The sequence below is a fragment of the Halichondria panicea genome, chromosome 13 (assembly GCF_963675165.1).
Source record: "Halichondria panicea chromosome 13, odHalPani1.1, whole genome shotgun sequence".
NCBI classification, from domain to species: domain Eukaryota; kingdom Metazoa; phylum Porifera; class Demospongiae; order Suberitida; family Halichondriidae; genus Halichondria; species Halichondria panicea.
The window spans coordinates 638,481-663,542 of NC_087389.1; the positions used below are offsets into that span (position 1 = coordinate 638,481).

The following is a 25,062-nucleotide window of genomic DNA, read 5'->3' on the forward strand; positions in this document are numbered from 1 at the left end:
CATTACTTTGTATCAGCACATCAGCCCCACCCACCTCATCTATATGGGGAAAACCCTGCTCCTCTCCAGGATCCGTACCGTTCTTTCATCTCCTTACTGCACTGTATGGGAGTTAGCTGGTGAGTGCATTTACTCTGTCTGACTGTATCTAATACCTAATTCTGAACAGCGTTGTTCACTGGAAGCCCTCTGAAGGGAGGAATCCCACTCAGCGGTTAGAGCTTCTCCAGTCCAGGATCGAGACCCTAGGTGGCAAGTCTCTGGGTACGTGGATTGTCGATTGTGAGACACTGCAATCTTCCCCTGCTCTAGGTGAGTGACTACCCTCGTTCCAATTATGGGTATCAACAGAGAAGGTACATTTATTACCCCCACACACACGCACACGCGCGCACACACTCGTACCCCCACCCACACACACACATACCCCCGCCCACTACACAGGTGGAGGAGGTCCACAGAAACTAGTCCACATGCTTCACAGCTCCGAGTATCCATTGACAACATTTGCAGTGCTCGACTCTAACAAGTGTCTAGTGGCCGAGAACACTTTAGACACCATCTTCCTCCATCTGAGGCAGTTCTATGCACAGCGTAAGGGGCACAAGGTCGACGTGAAGGGAGTCCATTATGACCTCAATGATAAGTACATTGTCAAGGTCGGCTCTGTTGTCATCGGCTCCTCCAATAAGGGAATAATTGTAGAGGTACGTATACAGCCATCGTGTACACTGTTATTGTAATACCTGGATATTTACAAGTGGCCCAGTAAATTGATATTTGTTGTAGAACATAATATATATATAAATGGATCACTATAATTATTATAGTGATCCATATTTTATATTACGTTGCCCCCTTTAGCTTGTCGAATAAGTTAGTGAAGTATATCTATAGCTCTATATCACTGTTATCTGGTCTGCTCAGTGTGACCTCTATTGTCGTACTCTACAGACTGAGGACAAGCACAGTAGTGAGTCATCGTGTTGGGAGCCACTCTCTGACTTTGTGAGGGGGTTGTTACAGAATTCTGCTCCCATAACCTCCCCTTCATTTCCCCCCCGACCCTACGCCACAGCAGACACCATGATCTACTATGCCAATGTGTTCACTGAACTCAGGAAAGTTGGACCTATAATCAAATGACATCATAGCTAGCTAAAAGTATTAATTGTTTGTGCTGTTACAGTATAGATCTATAATTATACATGCTACATAACAATCTCTTGACTCTTCTGTCCATTCAAAATTGAGCAGTATAATAATATTTTTTAAACAGCGGCATAGAAAATAATACGTGATTAATAATTACAATGATATAATTATATATGCAATCAAGCATGAGTCTGTTGTTCATATTATTTAGTCTAGCTATATATGCTCTGAGAGCTCGGCCTGGTACTTTTCAATGTAGACCCTTGTAACATCCCATACCTGTATATAATATAGAATAGAGGAGTCAGCCATTATGATAACAGACTGCATGGTGGTACTGACCTTTCCTTCCTTGAGTAGCTGTGTCACAGCATTAATGTCAGGGGCAAAGAACCGATCCTTGTCCCAAGGCCTATACATAGGAGATAGGAAATACAAAATAGCTTCAATAATACATTAATGTATCAAGTTTTTATAGCCACTACACTCAATCAGAAAATGCCTCTCAATAAATCACTAGCTACTGGGTTGATTTCCTTACCTTACCACAGACCTCACAAGCTTGTGCACCTCCTCCAGAGGTTTGGTGGTCTTTTTAGGTCTATGGAATTCCAGTCCCTGGCAGGCAGCCAGCAACTCAATGGCCATTACTTGCTCCACATGCTCTACCACTGTGAGAGCCTTCCGTGCTGCAAACCCTCCCATGGAGACATGGTCCTCTGTCCCGGCTGAGGTGGAGATGGAGTCCACAGATGAGGGATGAGTGAGGACCTTGTTCTCTGAGACTGTATATATAGGAAAGGAGAGAGGGGGTGGGATATTAATGATTCACAGAGCCTAAGCATAAACACACGATCAGTAATGTTGTCAATGTTCTCATTATAGCTGCATGGCTTACCAAGAGCAGCAGAGGTGCAGTGAGCAATCATAAACCCAGAGTTGAGGCCACCCTCATTCACCAGGAAGGCAGGCATCTCGCTGTACGCTAAAAAAGAAGTACATTTATCATGTCGTATTCCCAATAGGACACACAATTAAAACTTATACTGTTTATGGCTATTAGTCTGTAGAGAGGTTATACACACCTGGGTTGAGGAGTCTCTCCTGTCTCCTCTCACTCATGCTAGCCAGCTCATGGACACCAATCGCAAGGTAGTCCATTGCCTGCATGACGAAATATTATTTGTAATAGCATCATTGTCACATTTTAGTTATATAATACCTTGGCAGGGTACTCTCCATGGAAGTTTCCTCCAGAAATGGTTTCTTCTCTGTCTGCCAGCACCATCTGGAGAATAATTATCCACAAATTAATTAATATACCACAAAGGAATTTTAATGTGTCCTTTGCCCTCAAAGAGGCTTCCTAACAAATTTAACAATGTAAACAAAAACGACATAGGAAAGGCCATACTGTACAGGCTATGGTACAAAAGAGTATAGTGATCAAATCATAACAGCAGTATACTCACGGGGTTATCCAGTGCACTGTTCATCTCTGTGGTGAGAATGCCCTTGACAAACTGAATGGTGTCGTTGACCACCCCGTGGACTTGAGGGATGCAACGCATCGTGTAGGGGTCTTGAACACGAGCGCAGTTCTTGTGGCTCACTGCATAGAGATAAAGATATATAGAGTCATCATGCAGTTACCATTAATTTTGACAGTGATGAATTTACACAAGAACATCATTTTCAAATTCCTGGCTGTATTGTAGTTTATACAGGTGATACTGAAAAATGAAAATTAGTAGCCATACACACTCACGTCTGATCTCTGAAGGATGTATATTGGAGTCCAGTAGAGCCCTGAGTCTTGAGGCCACCTTCTGTTGTCCTGGGTGGGGCCGACTGGCATGGATGGCTGCATCAAAGGCTCGTGGTGTGCCTTGAAGCACTTCCAGTGAGAGGGCAGCTATGATGTCAGCTTGCCGCGTGATCTGTTCAGCTCTGAAGATGGCCTCCGCTCCAATTGCTGTGATGAACTGGGTCCCATTGATGAGGGAGAGACCCTGAATGCATACATCGGAGGTTCAGGGTTACTTAGTACAATAAAAAACGTATACATGTATATAATGGCCGAAAATGGCCTAAACTTGTACAAGTTAAAAAGTTACGATCGAGGTTGTTAAGGACACTACTTCATCAAGTCGATAATTCTACAGTATGTAAACAAAGCATATTAAATCTCACTTCTTTTGGAGCTAGTGTAAAAGGTTGTAGATTGTGTGCGTGTAGTACATCTTTGGCGAGTCCCCAGCCAGTGGTTGGGCTCCACATGTAGCCCTCCCCCATCATGCCCAGGGCCAGGTGTGAGAGTGGGGCAAGGTCACCGCTAGCACCCACCGTGCCTTTCTCAGGGATGTACGAGAGACAAGAGGCTGTGGGGAGAGAGAGGGGTTGTGATATATAGCTACATGTACATTGTATGCTGATTATAGAAAACATAATTATGGACTGTGTGTGGTCACAGCATAAATACCTTGGTAGCTATTATCTGAATGTCAGGAATGCTAAGAAGACTGAGGTGTATTCTATAGCCTGCTTGTACATGAATGGTTGCCTAATTTCTCAAAAGAAGCTTTTCTATAGTCTCTACAGAAATGATCAACCTGTTTGTCCTGGCTGGCTTCAGAGTGTTGATTCAACCAGACCATCTGCACCCATACTGCAGTCGCACATATCACATTGCATGCACCATACATACATACATCAAAGTGTGCATCAGCATGCCAAGGCCATAGAGTAGGGTCGTGAGTAGTATTACCATTGAGAGCATTGATGAGATGTTCAACTGTCTCTAGTCTGATCCCACTGCAATGGTGCAATTGACACCTCAATACAAGACTATACAAGCCACCAATTAACACACTGATTAACCTTATCGTGACATGGTATGACATCATGTTAGAGGATATACACAGTACACATGAGGGGTCAGGGAATGTACAGGACAACTTGCTCACCTGAACCCCTTGGCCAGCACATTGATTCTGAGGGTGAGCAGTCTCCTAGTCTGCTCTGGGCGTAGGGGAGGACCAACACCAGCTGCATGAGATCTGATCAAACTCTCTTGTAACTCTCTGTGCAGAGGGCGATATCATCATGATAAGAAGTAGACCAAACAACAATTGCTAAACTCATAGAATTACGTTAATTTTGAACTCAATCCACATATCCACTCACACTAGTTTGTCTCCCTCCACTACCACTCGAGCAAACTTCCCGAACCCAGTTGTCACGCCATACACAACTGTAGTGCAAAGCAATCAGTATCTGACCTAGCTAATAGCAGACGTTACCTTTGTGCTCCTTAACAATATGGTCTACGTGTTGTCTTGCTTTGTTGACAGCATCAATGGCTTCCTTGGAAAGCTGCATCATAGTAAAAGAAACTTCCACTACCATACAACATCATTCCTTTCTGGTTAAAAGCCATACCTTAACACGAAGTTCACCCTTCCCAATTTTGATAAGGCTTTCAATGGACAGACTGTTCCCATCCAGTTCTATCCACTGTATGTGTGCATGCATAGTGTATAAAATAATTTAGGATCCTTATAACTTCACTGAAGTAGTTCAGCTATTTAATGTCAGTCTATCATAACATAAGGAGATCATACCTCAGCTTTGTTGACATTGGATAGAGCTTGGCATAGCGACCTTATGAAGCAAGTTAAGGGATAAATGCATGCGATATTGAATGGAAATGTAATAAAAAGAGACAGATAGGATACAGTCCATACGATGGTAAAACAGTAGAGTCCATTACGTGCACACAACCACCACAGCCAGCTCCTACACAAGAGGATTAGAGAATGTTTACTGAAGCTCATTGTAGTCATGACAACTTACTGAGTTGCACAACATCTCCATCTTGAAGGACATCTTGAACCAGGTCTTGGTCTGATAGAACAGCCTCACTTCCAGCAAGAGTTAGTTTAAGCTCTGATGAATCATGCCTTTTCTCTGACTGGCTTTTCTCTGACTGTCTATCAAGAATGCTCTGCTTGAGGTCGGCTACGGTTGAGCTGAGTAGCTTGCACGGTATTACATAACTTGGAGTCTCTTTGCCATCAATCAACAATTTGGCAAAGATACGCATCTTTCAGAGACTGCTTTCTTTGTATAATTGTAAGGACTCCAGCAACTGGGAAAAACAGAAACAGAAAGGCTTGACGGTTTTTAATTAAGAGAAGGCTAACAATTAACTGAGAAGGAATGCTATCTGACTGGTTGTGCAGCATGTTTGCTACCCTGGGGGCATACCGGGGGTGTGTCAGACTGCGCATGTTTACACGCACACTTCTGCGCATCTAGTCTCGCAAGCCACACGAAGAGGTGTGGTTTTTGAGTAAACACAGGAGCTAGCTAGTGCCAGTGCAGGATCTAAAGTAATGGCTACCCTTACAGAGCTGTGTGGTGGACTGCCATTGGATCCACTCCCTCCCCTCAGACCCAGAGATCCCAGTATTCCTCATGCTCCCACTAGAACACCAAATCTATCAACTGATGAAAAAAAAGTCAGCATCAACTCTGATTTTACCATAAATAACTTTGATTGTATATTCTACTCCCTCCAGCTTGCCCTGACTAATGCCCTCCGCTACTTCCCTCCCCACCTCCATGAGGTGTTGGCGCTCGAGTTTGCACGAGAGTTGAAGGAGTATGGTCATATCTATATGTATCGTCTCCGACCCGTGCTGGAGATGAAGGCGTATCCAATCCACGAGTACCCGGCAAAGTGCCGCCAAGCAGCTGGGATGATGCACATGATCATGAATAACCTGGATCCTCGTGTGGCTCAGGTTTTGATGAAATATGATTACTCAGGCCAACATATTCAGTAGTACAATACTGAATAAAACATAACATTTTTCCAATACATTTGTTACCGTATTTACAAAATTACTCTTTTCCAGTTTCCAGAAGAGTTGGTGACGTATGGAGGTAATGGTCAGGTGTTCTCCAACTGGGCCCAGTTCTGGCTGATGATGTACTACTTGTCTGTGATGGAGGAGGACCAGACCTGTGTGCTCTACTCTGGCCATCCTATGGGACTCTTCCCCTCACACTCTCTAGCCCCTCGCTGTGTCATCTCTAATGGAATGGTGAGCATCAAAGGCAGCTATGTGTGTGTGTGGGTGGGTGGGTGGACGGATGTGTGTGAGGGGTACCCTCTTGCCCCTCGCTGTGTAATCTCTAACAGCATGGTAAGCTGAGTACCTGTGTCTAATAGTAGCTAATGGAGAATATTTCATTTATGTACAGTAGTGGCTAAATTACTATTCTCATTTGTAATTTCCAAGTCCTAGTCTCTGTATATATTCCATTGTCAGCCTCTTGGTAGTGAAGCCTCAGCCAATGGTGTGTTATTACCACCTGTAGGTCATTCCAAACTACTCGTCCAGAGAAGAATATGAGAAAGGTTTTGCACTGGGAGTGACAATGTGAGTGGGTGTCCTACAGTGCCCTATATACAATACACCACCCCCCACCACATAGGTATGGTCAGATGACAGCTGGGAGCTACTGTTACATAGGCCCTCAGGGGATCGTCCATGGAACTACAGTACGTCATTGCATGTTAGAACGGAATAATTGCACTGCATTTATTGCCGTGTGTGTACTGTGTATAAGATAGGACAGACATGCAATCAATTTGCTATGGTACATTCTTTGAACATTTTCAATACTAGTTTTCCTGTACTGTTTTTAGACTGATTATTTATCCCTATTTTGTAAGTATTCAGCAGTTGTCCTCCCTCCCAGCTGACCGTACTGAATGCTTGTCGCAAGTACCTGAGCAGCAATGACCTGACAGGGAAGGTGTTCCTCACTTCAGGACTGGGGGGAATGAGTGGGGCCCAAGCCAAGGCCTCGGTCATTGCAGGCTGCATTGGAGTCATTGCTGAGGTTAGCCTATCGCATGTGTGTGTACGTGTGTGTGTGTGTGTGTGTGTGTGTGTGTGTGTGTGTGTGTGTGTGTGTGTGTGTGCGTGTGCGTGTGTGCGTGCGTGCGTGCGTGTGTGTATTGTGGTAGACCTGTATGAGCTGCTTTCATGCTATTATGCGCCTCACCAAAAGCTTCATTTAAATTGTATACTAATAATACGATGTACACCGCTATGAATACAAAGATGTCTCTACCATGATCATACTATTTTTTCTTTGCATTGCTTGCTTCTTAGCTAAGTTTGTTACTTAAGTTGGATGTAACTCTTAAAGAGCTCCGTATATGTGACACGTGATCAACAGTCTGTGTGTGTGTGTGTGTGTCCCTTGTGCAGGTAAACCCAGTTGCCCTGATGAAGCGTTACAATCAAGGCTGGCTCATGGAGTGGACTGATGACCTGGATGCATGTATTGACAGGATCAGGTATTAAATCTCTCTCGAGTTTCTTTTAATGTCCTCCCCCGTACATGCAGGAGGGCAAGGAGAGAGTGTCAGCCACTGAGTCTGGGCTTCCTGGGAAACATCGTTCTCTTGTGGTGAGTGACTGATGTGAGTACTGAACCCTTTCAAGAAGGCCTGAATGATTATTAGTTTTAAACTACCAATTCCATACGTTGGTGTAGTTTTAATCCAGAGCGTATGTAATACACACAGAGTTAGTTAATGAAACCACCCATCATGCAGCATACAGTTGCACTACCTTGAGTACACTGTTTAATCATCACCACAGCACCCCCTCCACACACACACTCTTCACACACACCCCCACACACCTCACAGGGAGAGGGTACTGATTGAGTACGAGCGTACAGGAGAGCTACTCGTGGAGTTGGGCTCTGATCAGACTAGTCTACACAACCCATTCGGGGGTGGCTACTATCCAGTACAGCTCAGCTTTGAAGAGGCTAATGACTCCATGGAGAATGACTCAGACAGATTCAGAGAGCTCGTGCAGAAGAGGTATGTATGACATTCTTTGTTTCTCATATCTTAATTATCTTGTGTTTCTTTTTTCGTACACACAGTTTGGTGCGACAGGTACGTGCCATCAACAAGCTGGCTGAAGCTGGGCTACACTTCTGGGACTATGGCAATGCATTCTTGCTGGAGGCCAGCAGAGCAGGTTCACTAATGCATGCCTTAACCGTGTATAGATGTGTAGACTCCCTATAAGCACACCTCGTGAATAGATCACACACATGTACCTTCTGACTGTACTTTGTGTCTGTGTACTGTATCACTATAGGAGCAGCTGTGGAGAAGGCAGGTGCCCCGGCCGGTGTATTCTCCTTCCCCTCCTATGTGCAGCACATCATGGGGTGAGCTGGATTGCAATCCTAAGAGCCTATTACTGTGTTTTTTTAGCTACTAATCCATACTTAACGTCTTCTCATGCAGTGATATTTTCTCTCTTGGGTTTGGACCGTTTCGCTGGGTGTGTACATCTGGACTACCCAATGACCTGGACATCACTGACCAGCTGGCATTGCAAGCACTGGAGACCATCATGAACAAGGGAGGTGGGTCGACACGGTTAGCTGTATACGAATGGTTTTTTCGGAATGTATCTTTAGTAGTCTTTACATTACTCGATGTACATCGCCATACCTACTGCACCAAGTGATGGTGTACACTTTACTGCAATGTTCTCACTTACTGATGCAGTATCTGACTTAGTGAGGGTTCAGTATCAAGACAACTGTCACTGGATCAGAGAAGCATCCAAACATCAGCTGGTGAGTCACACTGGACTGCTTAACAATAGTGTAGCCTCGTCACCACGTACATTCATTCCTTCTTAATCAAATATTAGACCCAACTTTCTTCCAAGTTTTACACACCCATTTATACTCATATAATTATGCTGCAGGTGGTTGGATCTCAGGCTCGAATCCTCTACTCTAATGATGAGGGAAGGATTGCCATCTCTCTAGCATTCAACAACGCAGTGGCCAGTGGTCGCCTCAAGGTACGTCCCTAGCGTCCCTCAGGCTATGAACATGCATGCTGTCATTCATAGGGACCAGTTATTATCAGTCGAGATCACCACGATGTGAGTGGTACGGACAGGTACGTATAATTAGACGGACTTAAAACTGACATTGTATTTATCCCGTGCTCTTTGTTGTAGTCCATTCAGAGAGACTTCAAATATCGAGGATGGGTCCAAGTTCTGTGCAGGTCAGTCTAAAATATCCCAATGTTGCTAGTTAATCAATTATAATTATATCTATGTATGTATGGCTGTAAATCAATTTCATCATTATTATTATTATCATACACCTTTTATCAGCTTCATACGTACTTGTGTGTTTTCTGCACAGACATGGCAATACAGAATGTGATAGGGGATGCCTGCAGAGGAGCCACCTGGGTGGCCATTCACAATGGTGGTGGAGTGGGCTGGTGAGTGTGGCTGTATCATGTGACTGTCATGTGATCACTGTGTGATTGTAGGGGGGAGGTCATCAATGGCGGGTTTGGTCTCATGCTTGATGGTACAGAGGTGAGCTCATATTATGTACCAAGTTTATCATTGCAGGGCTGTACATGTTATAGCCTCTTATACACCATATCCCCAACTTTTATACAATAATATTTTATAGCAGCGAAACATTTAGAGTAACTCATGTGTTAATTCTGTAAATAATTTCCGTATTTACAGGAAGCTGCTGAGAAGGCTAAAATGATGCTACTCTGGGACGTCATGAATGGAGTACGTTTGTATTTTATTCTTTCTACATGACTGTACGCGTATAGGTGTGTAATCAATTATACCTACTTGTAGTACATGTACATGTATTCAATTTTCAAGCCTAATTTGCCTAAGAAGTCAGCTTGTTTTACCACAATATGGCTATATACTGATTTTGGTTATTTCTGTACAGATTTCTCGGAGGAGTTGGTCTGGCCACCCATTGGCTAAGGAGGTTATCTGTGCAGCCATGGCAACGGAGCCCAAGCTCAACGTGACTGTTCCCCACGAAGTCAAAGACACTGAAATATTGAACAGAGCTCTACAATAGTGAACATTAATTTTTCAGTAGTGTAATATTTCAGACTAGATATAATTTATACCTCACATAATCATGTACCAGCTATAATAGAATAATTACTTCTTTCTTTATAATTATGTGTACACTTACATACAAAATGAATAGTTAAAATAAAAACAACTATCCCAAAAAAAATAAAAAAGTAAAGTTTTCAATTTCACGTTCAAGAAATAGCTTGTTATTTGAGGGTGTATTGGTAGATCCATGTGTACGTTGTGACAGTAGTGTTAGCGAGGGTGGGTGTGTCAAATGTGTCTGCCTCTTTTGGTGGGGGGTAGTCATTCGGACATCCTTCCGCCCCATTGGCTGTCTCTCCACAACGCCATGTCAGAACCAGAGATTTTGTGAATAGCAGAGGATCATTATCAAAAAATTTATAAGCTGACATTCTCCCTTTACCATCTATAAAAGTCAGTCCAGCATTGTCAAAATGATAAGCACCTTTGTTGAAATAGTACGCAGAAAGAAAGAAATCCTCGGTCCCAGATGACAGCCAACTTGTATTTTCGTCATCATCGATTTTAGCTCTTACACACGCCTCCAAGTAGTTGTAGTCAGTGCTAGCAGCTGCAATAGTCACCTGAAACAAAGCACCTGCACTCCCGGTTACGTTGGCGAGTGTGATGAATTCAAGTGGAGTTAGTTCTTTGCCTACATTCTTGTACACGTACAGTCGTGATGTTTTAGGGAGGACGAGGTCTCCTACAATCAAAGGGTAGTTGTGTACACCTCGGATAATGTACCAGAAGGCTCCTCCACTCGGGTGTTCGGCCGTCACACGGAACGACTTTGAGAAGGGAATACGATAAGTGTTGTAGATGCCACCATCTGCAGCGTGGGCTATGCGTCTCGTGCCCCAGGGAATATATGCACTCTCAGATTTCTCGTCAAATCCCACTCCATGAGCTAGCAGCAACATGAACTGAAGGCTGGCTGTAGACTCGTCGTCAATGTAAATTCGGATCATTGTATTTTCATCCATAACGTTAACTCCTGTAATACAATTAGACATTATAGAAACCTAGATCTATAGCTAGTTGATAGAATACGATAATAGTGTTGTACCTACGTACCTGTAAACCATTGCTCTGTTATCACTCCAGGTTGGCCTGTGTTTCTCTCATAAAGCACTTTTTCAACTGCCGCTTTCAAGCTCCCCCCTTTGATGGCAGAAGAGAAGCTGCTCATATCTGATGTAACTGGCACCTGGGCCCATGACGACAACAGCAAGCAGGCTAACACTATCAGGAACTTCATACTGCAACGCTAAAGGTAGCTAGGTCTCAGCAAAAATCGCCTGCAAAGAAAAGGTGGGAGGGGCTGGTTTGCTGTATATACTGAGATACAAGCAGGAATGCACTCCTGATACAAGGGATTTTGTACATGTATGATCTGACTGAATGGTGTATAGACACGTGGAAGAGTTATTTGACCATTTATCTATGATTTAACCTGCATAGATATGGATATGGGTGGCATTGCTTCTAATGCCCAACTCATCTACAAGAATATTGACTGCAAGTCATCTAATCTGTTCCAGCTAACTAAATTCAATTGGGAGATTATGGACTTTGGCAAAGTTTTCTTCAATCCCTCCACAAACGATCGAAAGCTTGAAAGCCCGTCCTTTGTTAGTCCCTGTGGTACCGTATGGAAAATATGTGTTCTCATAGGTAATTCTGTGTCGGATATCAAGCTGGGACATTCGGGGAACGATATAAAAATTGTTATTGAAAGAGAATCAGAAACAACCCTATGGTCACAGTTCCAATTGGATTTCCCTAGCCTTAATGGCCTTCATTGTTATAAATCGCAAACTAGCGATGACGAAGTCGCTCCGCAGACAAGCAGACAATGGAGGGAGGATTACGTATACACATACGAACCAAATAAAGAAAATTTCGTTATTGTTGAGTTGTACGCTCGTTATATAGACGTCAGAGATTCGGGAGAGCTAGACCTGATTACTCTCTCTCTAGAAGAAGAATCTGCTCCATTGCACTACTTTGAAGAGCCCAATCTCACTCCGAGGGCAATCAATAAATTGGAAGACGACCTGATTAGTTTGCTGGCAAGTGGAGACGGCAGCGATATCGCACTGATTGTTGGTGAAAAAACGTTCAAAGTACATAGGAATATTCTTTCAAGTCGTTGTGAAGTTTTCAAAGCGATGCTAGCCTCAGATATGTTAGAACAAGCAACTAATTTGATCAGAATCACCGATCTAGATCCAGAAGTTGTACAGGAAATGCTTACGTATATTTACAGTGGGACTATTCCGAATATTGCTGAAGCAGATATGGCTGAGAATTTGTTGAATTGTGCTGAAAAATACCAGCTAAAAGAAATGAAGCAAATCTGTTGTAGTGAACTAGTTAAACGTTTAAACTCAGACAATGCAATCGACATGCTTTGCAAGGCTCATATGTACAATGTGGACAGCCTGAAGAAAGCGTGCATATTCAAGATCTCAACATCTGTGAAGGCTTTCATGACCAAAGATGAGTGGATTCAAGTGGAGGATCAGCATGAGCTCTACAAGGAGGTCATGAGGTCTCTTTTCAATGTCCCTCTGAGAAAGAACTGATGAATAATTACCATCTGGTAGGACCCACTGTTTATTGATTAAAAATGAATGAATATATTGTTTGCTTGCTATTGTGAATCTCATGCAGCATGCATATTATGCTATAATTATAAGGACTGTGCTAATAGTAATGTACCTACTCAGATCTCAGAGGAATTTTTCTACCTGCAGAGAAAAGGTGGGAGGGGCTGGTTTGCTGTTGCATGTGACAATCACACACAGTGTTTTGTTGGTAACCTTAGCGATATCATCATAGGGGGCCCTGCCATTCGAAACGTGTTTATGCAAAGACAAAGCTTGTGCTTCAACCAGAGAATTCTCAGTCAGTGCAGTGGAGCCAGAACAGTCATGGGTGAACGATATGCCTTTACTGCAGAATGGTATGACATCAATGCTTCCATGATCAAGAGATATCAACTGCTTTTCTATTCTGCTGACAACACTGTGGAGATGTTCGATATCAAGAACAGAAGGCTCTTCCTAAAACGATCAAAGTGTGAACGTGTCAAACTTAATGATTTGTACATAGGAGCAATCGTCAATATTCACTCGAGGCAACTTACCATTGTTGATTTTGGCGATGAATTTACAACCAAGAAGTTGAGTTCTATCAAAGAGAAAACCTTTGGTCTAATCAAACCTGATTGCGTTCCATCAAAGATGGGGGAAATAATCGATAGGATCATCAGCGAAGGCTTCATTATCTGTCAGTTGAAAATGGTCCAACTATCATCAAAAGAAGCAGCCGAGTTCTACCAGGAGCACAGAGGAAAATCGTTTTACGAGAAACTTGTCGATTTCATGGCTAGTGGACCAGTTGTTGTGTTTGAGCTGACTGGAGATAATGCTGTTACACGATGGCGGGAGCTGATGGGACCTACTGACTCATCGGTAGCAAGACAAGAAGCACCTCACACCATCAGAGCTCAGTTTGGCACGGATGTAACTCGTGATGCTGTACATGGGTCAGACTCTCAAGAGGCAGCAAAACGAGAATATGACTTCTTCTTTGGCTCTAAAGCATCTAATCTCAGAAAGAACACTGACCGCATTTTTCAAAACTGTACCCTGGGATTAATCAAACCTCATGCTGTACTTGATGGTCAAGCTGGGAAGATTATCACTGCGATAAGGAATGCCGGGTTTAACATATCGGCGTTACAACTTTACAACATGGAGAAGGCCAACACTGAGGAGCTGTACGAAGTGTACAAAGGTGTTGTTGCGGAGTACAGTAGTATGGTAGAGGAGTTGACATCGGGACCGTGTATTGCACTGGAAATAACTGGGGATGGTGCTCATAGTTTGTTTCGGGAGTTGGTGGGACCTCATGACCCGGAGATAGCGCGACACTTGCGCCCCGACACTCTCCGGGCACAGTTTGGAGTGAACAAGGTAAAGAATGCTCTGCACTGCTCTGACCTCCTGGAGGATGGACCATTGGAGGTGGAATACTTCTTCAAGATTATGGACAGTTAGAGAAACATTGTATCATTGATTGTATTTATACCCAATCTGTTCATACTAAAACGTATCATTGTACATAATTATAAGTACATTCAGTACAAATAATTATACCTCATATCATGTTTTGTTAGCTACTGATGTTATCACGACAATTATGTTTATTTGAATAAACAACAATAATTAGTCATTCACAATAAATTAATTTTGATTACCAGCATGTGACAGTTTCCACACAGAACAGAAGCTTAATAGTGAATAGTCCAGAGGTAATTTTAAAAGGTTCGATAAAAAAAAAAGGAATCAATAATTTAGTTTTGAAGTAATAGGTGATTGTGTCGAAGGTGAAACAGTAGGCTGAGGGTAGGGTTCAAATCCAAGTTGAAAGAAATAGAGGTTCCCACACACACAGAGAAGTATGGTGACGATGGCATTGTAGTATATCAGCCTTCTAAACTTTGGCTCCAACTCACCGCGTCGATACCAGTAGGCCTGTGAGGTGTGTATGTGTGTGTGTGTGTGTGTGTGTGTGTGTGTGTGGGCGTGTGTGAACAGACAACAAGTACAACTCACATGGGAATACATACAAACACACAACGTACCACAATGATTTGCGGTAGGAGTAGCAATACTATGAGCACACAGAACACGAGGTCGACTGGGTAGACACAGTACGCTTGTGATTGCTTATACAGCCTGAGGCATTTCTGATGGCTCAGAAACACACTGGATACTACACCCATCAACACAGTGAACTGCAATGAAAGGAAACCATAGCATGTATACACGTTACTGCATGCTGGCACTCGGTGAGATTTAGATACCAGTCTGATAGAATTATCAATAATAATCAAGGTGCCATTGAAACACTTCATACTAGCATACTCTAAATTAAGCAAGCGTACCTAAATACACGGTATGGTATGACATAACAACACACCTATCTCTATATTGTGTACATTTAACTACCTTCAATGTGAGAATCAACTTACAAAGACGATAATGGCTGTGATTATTGCAATCACTATATTGATGATTTTATCCTGCAAAAAACAAACATAGAAATCAACAATCGTATAAACCCAGGATCAATGATTGATTGCTCACCTTCCTTCTTGTTTCCCCAAATAGTGGTTGGGTGTCAGGCTCCATGTTATCCCACTGCTTGCTTGTCAAGGGTTGTAGCCCTTCTTCTAAGCCTGCTCTCTAGCTAGCTAGCTACCGGTAATCAATATCTCCAACTTTTACAGCTAACAGCTAGTTGCAAGCTCAGTTAAGTGGGTGGGGCTGGTGGTCATATGACCTGGTTGAGGAGGTGTGTCTTGATAGCAGGTACAGAGGTCACTGTGCAAGTGTCGCTAGCTAGCTCGATACGATATATCTACTGCACTGTACTGTCTAGCTCTATCTCCATTGTCTCAGACTGTCTGGAGAATGGCATCCCTCAGAATAAGATGTTCAAGAAGGATTTTGCAGCCTAAAATGCTGAGATTGTTGGTAAATTACCTGTTTTCTAATTATGAGATAATGAGATGAGACTGGTCACCATCTAGTTGGGCGGAGCCCGACCGTCCCTGACGGGAGGTCAGGTTGCAAGCCTATCTGGAATTTGTTCTGCGCATTATGTAGTACTGCTATGAATGTTTTTATTCTCAAGTGGGTGTTAACCGACTTGATGACATGTAAACCACAGGATGGCACAGCAATACTGCATGCGGTTTTGCAACTAGATGCAAGCGGAAGTGTAACCAAGCCACGTGAAAAATGCTGCAATCTGATAGGGCGCCACTATAGTGGCGCTAGAACAAATCCCAGATAGGCTTGCAACCCGACCTCCCGTCAGGGACAGTCGGGCTCCGCCCAACTAGTCACCTCCCACACCACACACACACCACACCCACAGGTGGAGGGTCCCCCCTGTGCAGCGGTGGTGCCTGTACGTCACCTCAATCTACACGAGTACCAGAGCAAACGACTCATGGAGAAGTTTTCCATCAACACACAAAAGTTCCAGCTGGCGGAGACAGCTTCAGAAGCTGCAACAGCTGCCAGGAGCCTAGGTGAGCTGCGTCAACACACTAGCATTAAAGGCCCCTTTATCTCCCCATAACTTCATCGTCAGTTTTGTCCAGATAAACGTGAACGTCGTTTGTATAGAGCTTGCTTTCAGCTATACTTACTACAAATGTATAGGTGTTGACGAGGTGGTTCTCAAGGCTCAGATTATGGCTGGGGGGCGTGGCAAGGGCGTGTTCTCCAGTGGACTAAAAGGCGGAGTCAAAGTCACTAAAGAGTACGTTCTCGACAAAATCTTCTCATTATTAATTTTTCATTCTCTCCTGTTAGCCTGGACTCCATTGGTGCTCTCACAGAGCAAATGATTGGCTACAAGCTCGAGACCAAGCAGACGACAGGAGACGGTGTGTTGGTACATAAAGTGATGGTTGCCGAGTCTCTGGACATCGCCAGGGAGACGTACTTTGCCATAGTGATGGACCGTAGTTACCAGGGTCCCGTGATGGTTGGCAGTCCAGCTGGCGGTGTGGACATTGAGGAGGTGTCGAAGTCTACACCAGAGAAGATATTTAAGGTAAAGAGTATAGGACGTGAAGTGTCTCTTGAGGTTCATAGAACATTATTTAGAGGGAGAGAGGTAGTGAATTTAAGTTTTTGTGGCCATTAGTTTTATAGTTGCATGTCATGTCCTCCCAACGTGTAGATTTGATAGCCACTGTCCAGGAGGTTATCGTCGTGTGTAATAGTGTACTGGTCAATAATTGATGCTTGTTGGATGATGTAATTATATGGTGCTGTGCAGATCCCTGTGGATATCTGGGAGGGCATAACTCGGGAGCAGGCTAGGCAGATGGCAGAGAATCTAGAGTTCAAGGGAACAGCCCTGGAGGAGGTGAACCAGTACACCCTCACATGCATGCACTGCACACAGTACACTGTGTAGACAAAAGGAGTCTTGTATTCTAGCCATTGCTTCACATGTGTGTAGTAGTTCACTGACCAATTTAGAGCTCCATATTTTTTTTTTACCAGCCAACCTAAAGGTAGCAACATTCTGTACTGTCTTGTGTTCACTGACCATTTAGAGCTCTATAGAGAGAGGAAGTTAATGCCTTGGGCATAATGATGTCATTGTGTGTTGATTGTTCTACCTCAGGCTGCCCAGCAGATCACTCACCTGTACAACATGTTCATTGGGGTGGACGCCACTCAAGTAGAGATCAACCCTCTCGGGGAAACACCTCAGGGGAAAGGTTCGTATGCCTGCAGGCTATGTATTCATTATATATATATCCATTGGTTAATCAACTGCAGAGCTCTAGATTTACAATATCTACTCTAGAAACATTATGATTATTATTGTGAATTAATTTATGATTGTAATTTCAAACCCACAGTGGTGTGTTTCGATGCCAAGATCAATTTTGATGACTCGGCAAAGTTTCGCCAGGCAGACATCTTTAAACAGGAGGACACGAGTGAGAGTGACCCGCGGGAAGTGGAGGCAGCAAAGGACGATCTCAACTATATCGGCATGACAGGGAACATCGGGTGTCTAGGTTAGTTACTGTATTATATAGTGGGTGGCCTATGTGTAGCTCCTAACAAGAACTGTACTATAGGTTACTATAATCATGGTTTTGGTTGTTTGACAATAAAAATGCTTGTTGCTGACGCAAGAAAAGTACTTAATTTAATATACTGATACTTAATTGATTCGGCAGTGAAATGCCATTGATATAATGTACCCACCCACCCACCCATCCACCCCCCCACGCACACACACACACCCACTCCACTCCACTCCACACACATACACAGTGAATGGAGCGGGTCTTGCCATGGCTACTATGGACATCATCAAGCTCCACAACGGAGAGCCGGCCAACTTCCTGGATGTAGGAGGCGGAGTCAGCGAGGACCAGGTCTTGAGGGCATTCAAGCTACTTACAAAAGACCCACAGGTCAGAGTGCAGTGTAGTGGGAGTCTGCCTCGAGAAGAGGCTACAGTCTAATAGGTTTTGTCTCTAACAACCGAACACTGTGGCCATTACAGCATGTCAGTGTAGCCACTCTTTGAATAGGCTACAATTATTCTAACAACCAAATGCCTAGTAGGCCACCTCTTTGTTACAGAGCCACTGGTGACCACATAGACACAGTTTATACCACTTTGTCTGGTGCCATTCACTGTATGAAATATCCTCTCTTCTCTAACAATGCTGTACAGGTGAAGTGCATTCTAGTGAACATCTTCGGTGGTATTGTGAACTGTGAGACCATAGCCAATGGGATTATCAAGGCCTGCCAGGACCTGGACCTCACTCTGCCACTCATAGTCAGGCTGGAAGGTGAATAGCTATCAGTGTAGGTTCTTGCAACATTGAACGTCTGAGATTGCTTCATACAATCTTTGTAGTTTATAGATCTAGTTAGTTGTCCAGTAGTAGCATGTGTGTACATAATCAAAACAAGTCTATTTCATTCACCTAAACAATTTTTCCTATCGTTTGTGTAACTTACGCTAGACAGTATTTGCATGTACGTGTGTACCCCATGTTGTCTCTAATACAACCACCCCTCTTCTCTTGTGTGCAGGTACGAATGTGGAGCAGGCCAAACAGCTGCTATACAACAGCGGGCTAGCCATCACTCCCGCTGATGACTTCGAAGATGTCGCTCAAAAGGCAGTCGCTAGTTTAACTGGACAATGACACTACATTGCATGTGTTTGTTAGGCAGTCGGTTTATTTATGGCAATTGTGTAATTGATTACCTTAAGGTGACATATTTTCGCGTGTATTAATTTCTGCTATTTCTGCGAATGAGAGTAAAATCGCAAAAATTAATACTCGCAAATAATTGGCCACCCTCTTGTTTAATGTATCCAGATCGACATTTCGCAAAATATTATACCGCAAAATGTACAAACTGTAAAAATGCAAACAAATCTACCTGTGAAAATATGTCACCTTAAGGTAATATACCTCAAATGAGAACAATTAATGTCACATGACTTCATTCATCGCAATAGTAACCAGAGAATAGACTAGAGCATTAGACAAAAGATTGTAAACAAAGTGGAATAAGGAGTGGGCAAATTTAATAACACAAAATATATTTTGATGGCATGATCAGTACAAAAGAAGAGATAAAAAGTTAGTCATATATAATTGACAGGATCTATAATAGTTCAATGTCTCTAATTCACTTGAAGCTTCTCCTCCGCCTCTTCTTCTTCTTGCTGAGTATCCCCGTGTCCAGGCAGGCGGTGTTGCGGGCGATGTGTACTCGTATGTTCTGGTCAAGCGTCTCCAGCTCATTGGCTACTCTGCCAACGTCCGCACGAATTTCCTCCTGCTCCAGAAACAGAGCTGTCCTAATACGCTCCAAATCTGTGTGTGTGGGGAGGGGGTGGTGTGGAATGTGGGTGTGGTGTGGGTGGTGTGGGTGTGTGTTATACTATCAGTACAAGACACACTTAAAGCACCAATTATGGACAGTAACAAAAGCCCATAAAGCTGTATGTGTTTAGGCATGAATGTACAGTACACAAGAAAAGTACTTCAGTATACAAGCTTTTTAATTAGCCTAAATGTAATCCCCCAAATTGCTTGTAGTGTCTAATGATGCGTGGTGCTCACTCTCTAGCTGGAGCAGCTGGTTCTGTGTGAGCCTCTGCACAGCAATGGTCCTGTTCTGAATGCCCAGGGCATTTTGGAGGTCCTCCACAGACTGGTTGTACAGCCTCTGGGCCTCCTCCCTCAGTCCCTCAAACTGCACCTCAGCTGACAAAGAGTCCTACAATGTGCAATGTACGCCAATGGTTTAAATTGCATGATTGGAGAAATGGGCACAAAATTATCAGAGAATACTAAAAAGTGGCTAAAAAGTAGTGAAAGCAATAGCAGTAGGCCATAAACTTCTAAGGCTAAATTGTGTGGGATACTTTGCTTTACTGTGGTCAACCTTATTAGCAATCACCATTGGAGTTATGTTTTAGCTTGACTACATGTACAGGAGCTAGGTTATATGCTATCACATGGCCATGTGTATGAGTGGATACTCACTGCTTCAGTCTGGTTGGCCACTCTCACTGCGATGGTGGTGAGATTACGAGCTACGCCTAGGTCTCTGAGGTTCTGCTCTATCTGGGTCTGCAGTGAGTCTAGTCTGTCATCCAGACCAGCCAACAGTGACCCCAATGAACCCACCAAACCTTCAGTACCGTCTAGAATCTGTGCCGCCTGTTGTGTGTGTTGGGGTGAGGGGTCAAAGTTGTTACGTATGAAAATTCAAGTTACATGTACGTATTATATATAAACGTAACGAGCACTGAGTTACAGGTATACATAATGTACATGCAAAATATGTACATGACATAATTATAGAGATTTGGTAAATTACAAGCTGGTAGTTTGAGTGGCATCCAAAGCCATGGAAACGATATACATGACTGTATATATAGTGTGTGATATCTCACCTCTCCAGTGGCCTCCTCTGCCTGCTCCAACAGCTGTTGAGTGTTATTGGCAACTGTCTCAGCTGCCACTTGCTGTGTACCTAACAGCACCAGCTCATCTTCCAGTGCTGTTGCATTAGATACGATCATTTGGGCGAGCTCACTGTGTGTGTGTATGTGTGTGTGTGTGTGTGTGTGTGTGTGTGGGTGTGTGTGGGTGTGCACACAAATTACACTACCATAGCTAAGCAGAATGAAAATAAGATGTAATAGCTATTATAATTATAGCTGACAATGTTACCATAATTATTGTTGCTTACTCAGCTCTCAGTGCTCTCTGGAGAGCTTCTTCTACTCGTCCTCTCAAATCTTCCTCACTGACATTAGCTTGGGAGAAGAAGGCATCGATGGTCGAATTGATTTCAACCAGAAGGTCCAAAAACTGCAGATAAAAGCTGTAAACCAAGCACAAAAAACACATTAATAGAACATACCATTTCAGGGACTAAATCGTGTTGAAGCGACAACGTAAAATTCTCTCTCCTTGCAATTTCATTGATATCAGTGCGGCTGCGATTGACCTCCCCCTCCAAGCGGGCAATCAGTGTCAGCAGGTTTCCCAGTAACTCCTCCCCTATAGCTCTGGTTGCGTTGGCAGACTCTTCAACTAGGGCAGCTGAAGACCGACTTAGTTCAACTTGTACCAAAAATGATCGTAAACTGTCCACTTGTTCTTGTATGCTCATTAGAGCTTCCTCGGCCAAGCGCACAGCTGTCTGTGAGTTATTCAGAGCAGTGATGGAATCAGAATAGAGGCTGCTACATGAGATACCACCGCCACAGGTGTCACATGACACACCACCACAGTCGAGCGTACAGTTCACTACAGTGCTATTATCTGCCCCACACAGAGCTCTGTTAGACTCGGCAATAAACGCTTGATACACTTGTACTCTGTTGTCGATAGTAACCAGGGTCTCATCAAGCTGGACTAGCGTAGATTCAAAATTACTCGAGACGAGCGTGTTATTGTAAACTTCAAGAGAATTGGCAATCAGGCTTAAAAATGTGGTAATATTTTCACTGACAAGACGACTTGCTACGTCAGAACGTTCAAGAGCTGTGCGTGCAAGTTGTAAAAATTCCTCATAGTTGACAACTGTAGAAATGTTTTCTTGAGCAAATGTTAGCGAGAGATTACCGAATTCCATGTCCAGTTGCAAGAGTGAGAGTCTTATTATCTCGAGCTGCTCTGTGATATTTACTGGTATTGGTTCCAAGCTTTGGATTCTACCCTGTGTTTGGACGGCTCTCTGTAGCAAGCTCTGAATGCGATCAAGCAGTGCACAGACGATTGAGTGGGTGGTGTTTACGTCAGATGCAAGAGAATCGATCATACTCCCGTTCAGAGCAGCCTTGATATCCGCTACTAGGCTCAATAGTTCCTCTATCTCGGGAGCTACACTAACACTGGTCTCATTCGTGAGATTCAACGAGGTGATAAAATCAATTGTGGTTTCGACTTGATCCTCTAGCGACGTGATTTGCTCGATCCATTGTTCAGTACACTCGTCGCAGGGTTGACAGTTGGGGAAAGTCCCACTGGATGAGGCAGAGCAAGAGTCACAACGGTCCCCAGTAAATCCCTCGGCACACGCACACACCCCCGAGGTCTGGTTGCAGACTGGAGAGGAGGAGCCAGCCAGGTGGCAGCTGCAGGCTGTGTGTGTGTGTGGGTGTGTGTGTGTGTGGGGGGGGGGTAACACACTAACATCATTCATAACAATCAGTTTGCAATACTGTAGATTGTACGGTAAAACAGGATATGACATCATCATTACGACCATGAACTGTACAATAATTATTATGGAATACTTATCTGATATTTTTGTATTAAACGAAAATGTTTGCCAGTAGGAGTTTCTACCACCATTACTATATACTCATTCGTTACCCACTCACGTGTGCACACACCACCCCCACTGTCCCAGTATCCCTCAGCACAGCGATCACACGGCAGTATAGTGAGAGGCTGGGTCCGATCGTAACCATCCACACACCGCTCACAATCTCCGCCCATCGTATTACCAGTACAGTTCATGCACTCTCCAGACAACGGGTCACAAATGCTCGACTGAAAGCTACAGAAACATCTCACACAGAGGGCAAATTCTCCCCCAAATGGAGGATCTGTGGTGTAGCCATTGGCACATGTCTCACAGTTTGCTCCAACCCGATTGGACGGACAGGAGCAGCGCTCCACGTAGCCCACCTCCTCTAGAGGTTGCTGAGCTGGTCCCTCGATTGAGGAGTTTGATGTTGCAAAGTTTAGAGAGAAAGAATGCAAACGAAGCGAAAGAGGCTGTAAAAAGTGTCATTGCAACAAAAAATTATATAATATCTAATTAAAGTTGTAATTATAGCTGCTTACCTGATCACACGTTAGAGTCAGTCTCATAGCTCGGATGTCAGCCAGTGTCTTCCTGACATCCATTCTGTTAGCCTGTCTTCTGAAGTAGTACCGATCCAGGATAAAGTTCCCAGCAGTGAGCGGAATCTAAATCAAGGAAATTAAAATTAAGGGTTCCCTGTATTTGTAGAGTACTAGAATCGGCTCTGTAACTAGAGTTCTGGCGGTCCAAATTCAACGATTTTATAATTTTCTGAAAGCTTAGAAGGAGCTCTTTCAGATGGTATTCTCAACTCTCTATTGAAACGGGTCATAATTTCCCATTTTTGGAAAAATACCATGGGCATTATATAAGGCTATAAGCCTACGGTATTTTAATTTTAACACATCATCTGAAAGGCCTCCCTCTAAGCTTTCAGAAAATCGAAAAATTAATGTGATTGTAAAGTTATGGGCGTTCAAGAGTATTCGTTTTTAATTTTTTACCTCTATTTCGGTCGGCTCTGGTCCCACTGGCGGTAGAGTGGTCCTCAGCTTGTGTCTAGTTCTGAAGCTCAGTCCACTCTCCAACTCTAGCGTCACCTGACATTGGGGGGGTGACAAATCCCCGCCCCCCAGACTGAGGTTTAGAGAGAGGCTCTGACCATACGCTGTTCTCTTGTCGCCAAGCAACTCGGATGGGAAGGAGAGGTACACGGACTGCGAGGATGATGATCGAACGCTCAGGTATTCCCTAAGAAAGGAAAAACAGTTACAGTAAAAATGGCAATTTGGATTACTATTCAACTATATACAGTATGCCACAGAAGTGAAATAAAAATTTATAATGATTGAGGTAAATGCCTGCCTTAGGGTGAACTTACTCGGACTGTTCCTTGATTCCATTGGTTGAAAATCTACTCATTTCCGGGACATTGCTAGAGGAGTAGCCCACCTGTGCTTGGTACCAGCCAGAGTCAGAGAGGCAGTTGTCAGAGAATCCATTACAGAAACAGTCCACACAAGCAGTAGAGCCACTGATGGATCCCTTGTCACACAGTCCCAGGGAAGTTTGCTATAATCATAAGATCATACATGTAGCAACAAGCATAAGGTATGTAGAAGTACACCATCAAAGCAATAGCTGGTGAATACTTTGTACACAAAACCCATAAAACCATCTCATTAGTACGCTTGGCTTTACAAGTGTAAATGGTGTTGTGCAATATGACACTTGTTACTGCTACCAGGACAGCTGCTCTGCTGAGATTGTATTACACCAGCTAACCACATGCAAGCAAGCACTGGTCCAGATTGACACAGTAAAAAGTAATAACTAAGGAAAGAAAGTCACAAGCTGACTATAACACATAACCATACTTACACGCACGTTTCTTTCATGGGAAGCAATAACATCTTCACCTATATAATTATACAAATTCCAAAAGCACATAAAAATATAAATCAATATTGACAAAACAAATTAATAAAACAGAGAACGACAAATACAAGCTAGCTACATAATTATAATAATGCATGCAAAATCACATGTGTAGATGTGTGCCTGCATGTACACTATTATATACACACTATATACTCACCTTTGCCTGAGGCACTGACAAGACTGCAGATAACTGCAAGCATCACACAAGAGCAACCAGGAAAGCACAACATCTCATTATAAGCTAGGCTAGACAACAGATCATAAGAGCTACAGTGCTACAATCAAGACACTCAGCTATTATAGGGGAATAGTGCTGCTCTGCTCTATCATTCAATACATGAGCTGCAATGTACATGTAACCACATGCCTCTCAAGCCCCCCATCTGTTGTGGACACCATCAAAGGATTTAATTCTGACTATAATAAACCACATCCAATCACATTACTCTACCACAACTGGAGGGAGATACAAACCTATAGTGGTACATATATAAGAGGTGGGTGGTTAACTTGCTTCCTGCATGCATGCTTGG

The 25,062-nt window shown here is 43.5% G+C and overlaps 9 protein-coding genes across 10 annotated transcripts; 5 read left to right on the forward strand and 4 right to left on the reverse strand.

Moving 5' to 3' along the window:
* Window positions 1-28: 28 nt before the first annotated feature.
* Window positions 29-1,249, forward strand: LOC135346314 (mediator of RNA polymerase II transcription subunit 20-like). Its single transcript, XM_064543899.1, has 4 exons — window positions 29-119; window positions 170-312; window positions 445-707; window positions 955-1,249. The coding sequence occupies exons 1-4, from the start codon at window positions 106-108 to the stop codon at window positions 1,144-1,146; spliced, it is 612 nt and encodes a 203-aa protein (XP_064399969.1). The 5' UTR covers window positions 29-105; the 3' UTR covers window positions 1,147-1,249.
* On the reverse strand, window positions 1,250-5,412 carry LOC135346304 (histidine ammonia-lyase-like). The gene is made up of 17 exons (XM_064543885.1): window positions 5,011-5,412; window positions 4,893-4,953; window positions 4,779-4,818; window positions 4,597-4,671; window positions 4,458-4,530; window positions 4,342-4,408; window positions 4,122-4,238; window positions 3,923-3,969; window positions 3,349-3,536; window positions 2,924-3,167; window positions 2,628-2,767; window positions 2,378-2,443; window positions 2,241-2,319; window positions 2,054-2,140; window positions 1,697-1,940; window positions 1,498-1,567; window positions 1,250-1,434 (listed from the first exon to the last, which is right to left on the reverse strand). The coding sequence occupies exons 1-17, from the start codon at window positions 5,258-5,260 to the stop codon at window positions 1,372-1,374; spliced, it is 1,911 nt and encodes a 636-aa protein (XP_064399955.1). The 5' UTR covers window positions 5,261-5,412; the 3' UTR covers window positions 1,250-1,371.
* Window positions 5,413-5,479: 67 nt separating this feature from the next.
* On the forward strand, window positions 5,480-10,287 carry LOC135346303 (urocanate hydratase-like). Its single transcript, XM_064543884.1, has 20 exons — window positions 5,480-5,678; window positions 5,739-5,963; window positions 6,078-6,266; window positions 6,544-6,605; window positions 6,661-6,727; window positions 6,928-7,071; window positions 7,446-7,534; window positions 7,585-7,647; window positions 7,892-8,071; window positions 8,137-8,234; window positions 8,358-8,430; window positions 8,510-8,631; window positions 8,777-8,847; window positions 8,982-9,080; window positions 9,132-9,181; window positions 9,243-9,292; window positions 9,436-9,517; window positions 9,569-9,617; window positions 9,777-9,827; window positions 10,000-10,287. Exons 1-20 carry the CDS (start codon window positions 5,553-5,555, stop codon window positions 10,135-10,137), a joined length of 2,028 nt encoding a protein of 675 aa, XP_064399954.1. The 5' UTR covers window positions 5,480-5,552; the 3' UTR covers window positions 10,138-10,287.
* On the reverse strand, window positions 10,213-11,499 carry LOC135346312 (uncharacterized). The gene is made up of 2 exons (XM_064543896.1): window positions 11,241-11,499; window positions 10,213-11,160 (listed from the first exon to the last, which is right to left on the reverse strand). The coding sequence occupies exons 1-2, from the start codon at window positions 11,422-11,424 to the stop codon at window positions 10,346-10,348; spliced, it is 999 nt and encodes a 332-aa protein (XP_064399966.1). The 5' UTR covers window positions 11,425-11,499; the 3' UTR covers window positions 10,213-10,345.
* A 15-nt stretch (window positions 11,500-11,514) lies between these two features.
* On the forward strand, window positions 11,515-12,823 carry LOC135346311 (uncharacterized). The gene has a single exon (XM_064543895.1). It carries the CDS (start codon window positions 11,630-11,632, stop codon window positions 12,752-12,754), a length of 1,125 nt encoding a protein of 374 aa, XP_064399965.1. The 5' UTR covers window positions 11,515-11,629; the 3' UTR covers window positions 12,755-12,823.
* Window positions 12,824-12,982: 159 nt separating this feature from the next.
* LOC135346308 (nucleoside diphosphate kinase homolog 7-like) lies at window positions 12,983-14,338 on the forward strand. The gene has a single exon (XM_064543892.1). The coding sequence runs from the start codon at window positions 13,037-13,039 to the stop codon at window positions 14,231-14,233; it is 1,197 nt and encodes a 398-aa protein (XP_064399962.1). The 5' UTR covers window positions 12,983-13,036; the 3' UTR covers window positions 14,234-14,338.
* A 35-nt stretch (window positions 14,339-14,373) lies between these two features.
* On the reverse strand, window positions 14,374-15,509 carry LOC135346315 (transmembrane protein 243-like). Its single transcript, XM_064543900.1, has 4 exons — window positions 15,326-15,509; window positions 15,211-15,261; window positions 14,821-14,973; window positions 14,374-14,710 (listed from the first exon to the last, which is right to left on the reverse strand). The coding sequence occupies exons 1-4, from the start codon at window positions 15,368-15,370 to the stop codon at window positions 14,522-14,524; spliced, it is 438 nt and encodes a 145-aa protein (XP_064399970.1). The 5' UTR covers window positions 15,371-15,509; the 3' UTR covers window positions 14,374-14,521.
* Window positions 15,510-15,535: 26 nt separating this feature from the next.
* LOC135346309 (succinate--CoA ligase [GDP-forming] subunit beta, mitochondrial-like) lies at window positions 15,536-19,034 on the forward strand. The gene is made up of 10 exons (XM_064543893.1): window positions 15,536-15,715; window positions 16,122-16,278; window positions 16,412-16,511; window positions 16,565-16,808; window positions 17,037-17,126; window positions 17,391-17,487; window positions 17,632-17,793; window positions 18,056-18,198; window positions 18,465-18,585; window positions 18,833-19,034. The coding sequence occupies exons 1-10, from the start codon at window positions 15,653-15,655 to the stop codon at window positions 18,946-18,948; spliced, it is 1,293 nt and encodes a 430-aa protein (XP_064399963.1). The 5' UTR covers window positions 15,536-15,652; the 3' UTR covers window positions 18,949-19,034.
* Window positions 19,035-19,236: 202 nt separating this feature from the next.
* LOC135346301 (laminin subunit alpha-1-like) lies at window positions 19,237-25,055 on the reverse strand. 2 transcript variants are annotated; one of them, XM_064543881.1, is made up of 12 exons: window positions 24,687-25,055; window positions 24,476-24,507; window positions 23,970-24,160; window positions 23,593-23,839; window positions 23,128-23,253; window positions 22,659-23,058; window positions 21,191-22,416; window positions 21,017-21,138; window positions 20,718-20,859; window positions 20,305-20,481; window positions 19,879-20,035; window positions 19,237-19,629 (listed from the first exon to the last, which is right to left on the reverse strand). In XM_064543881.1, the coding sequence occupies exons 1-12, from the start codon at window positions 24,757-24,759 to the stop codon at window positions 19,442-19,444; spliced, it is 3,081 nt and encodes a 1,026-aa protein (XP_064399951.1). In that variant the 5' UTR covers window positions 24,760-25,055; the 3' UTR covers window positions 19,237-19,441. The 2 variants fall into 2 exon arrangements, with proteins under 2 accessions (XP_064399951.1, XP_064399950.1); XM_064543880.1 differs by having other exon boundaries at window positions 24,470-24,507.
* Window positions 25,056-25,062: the final 7 nt, after the last annotated feature.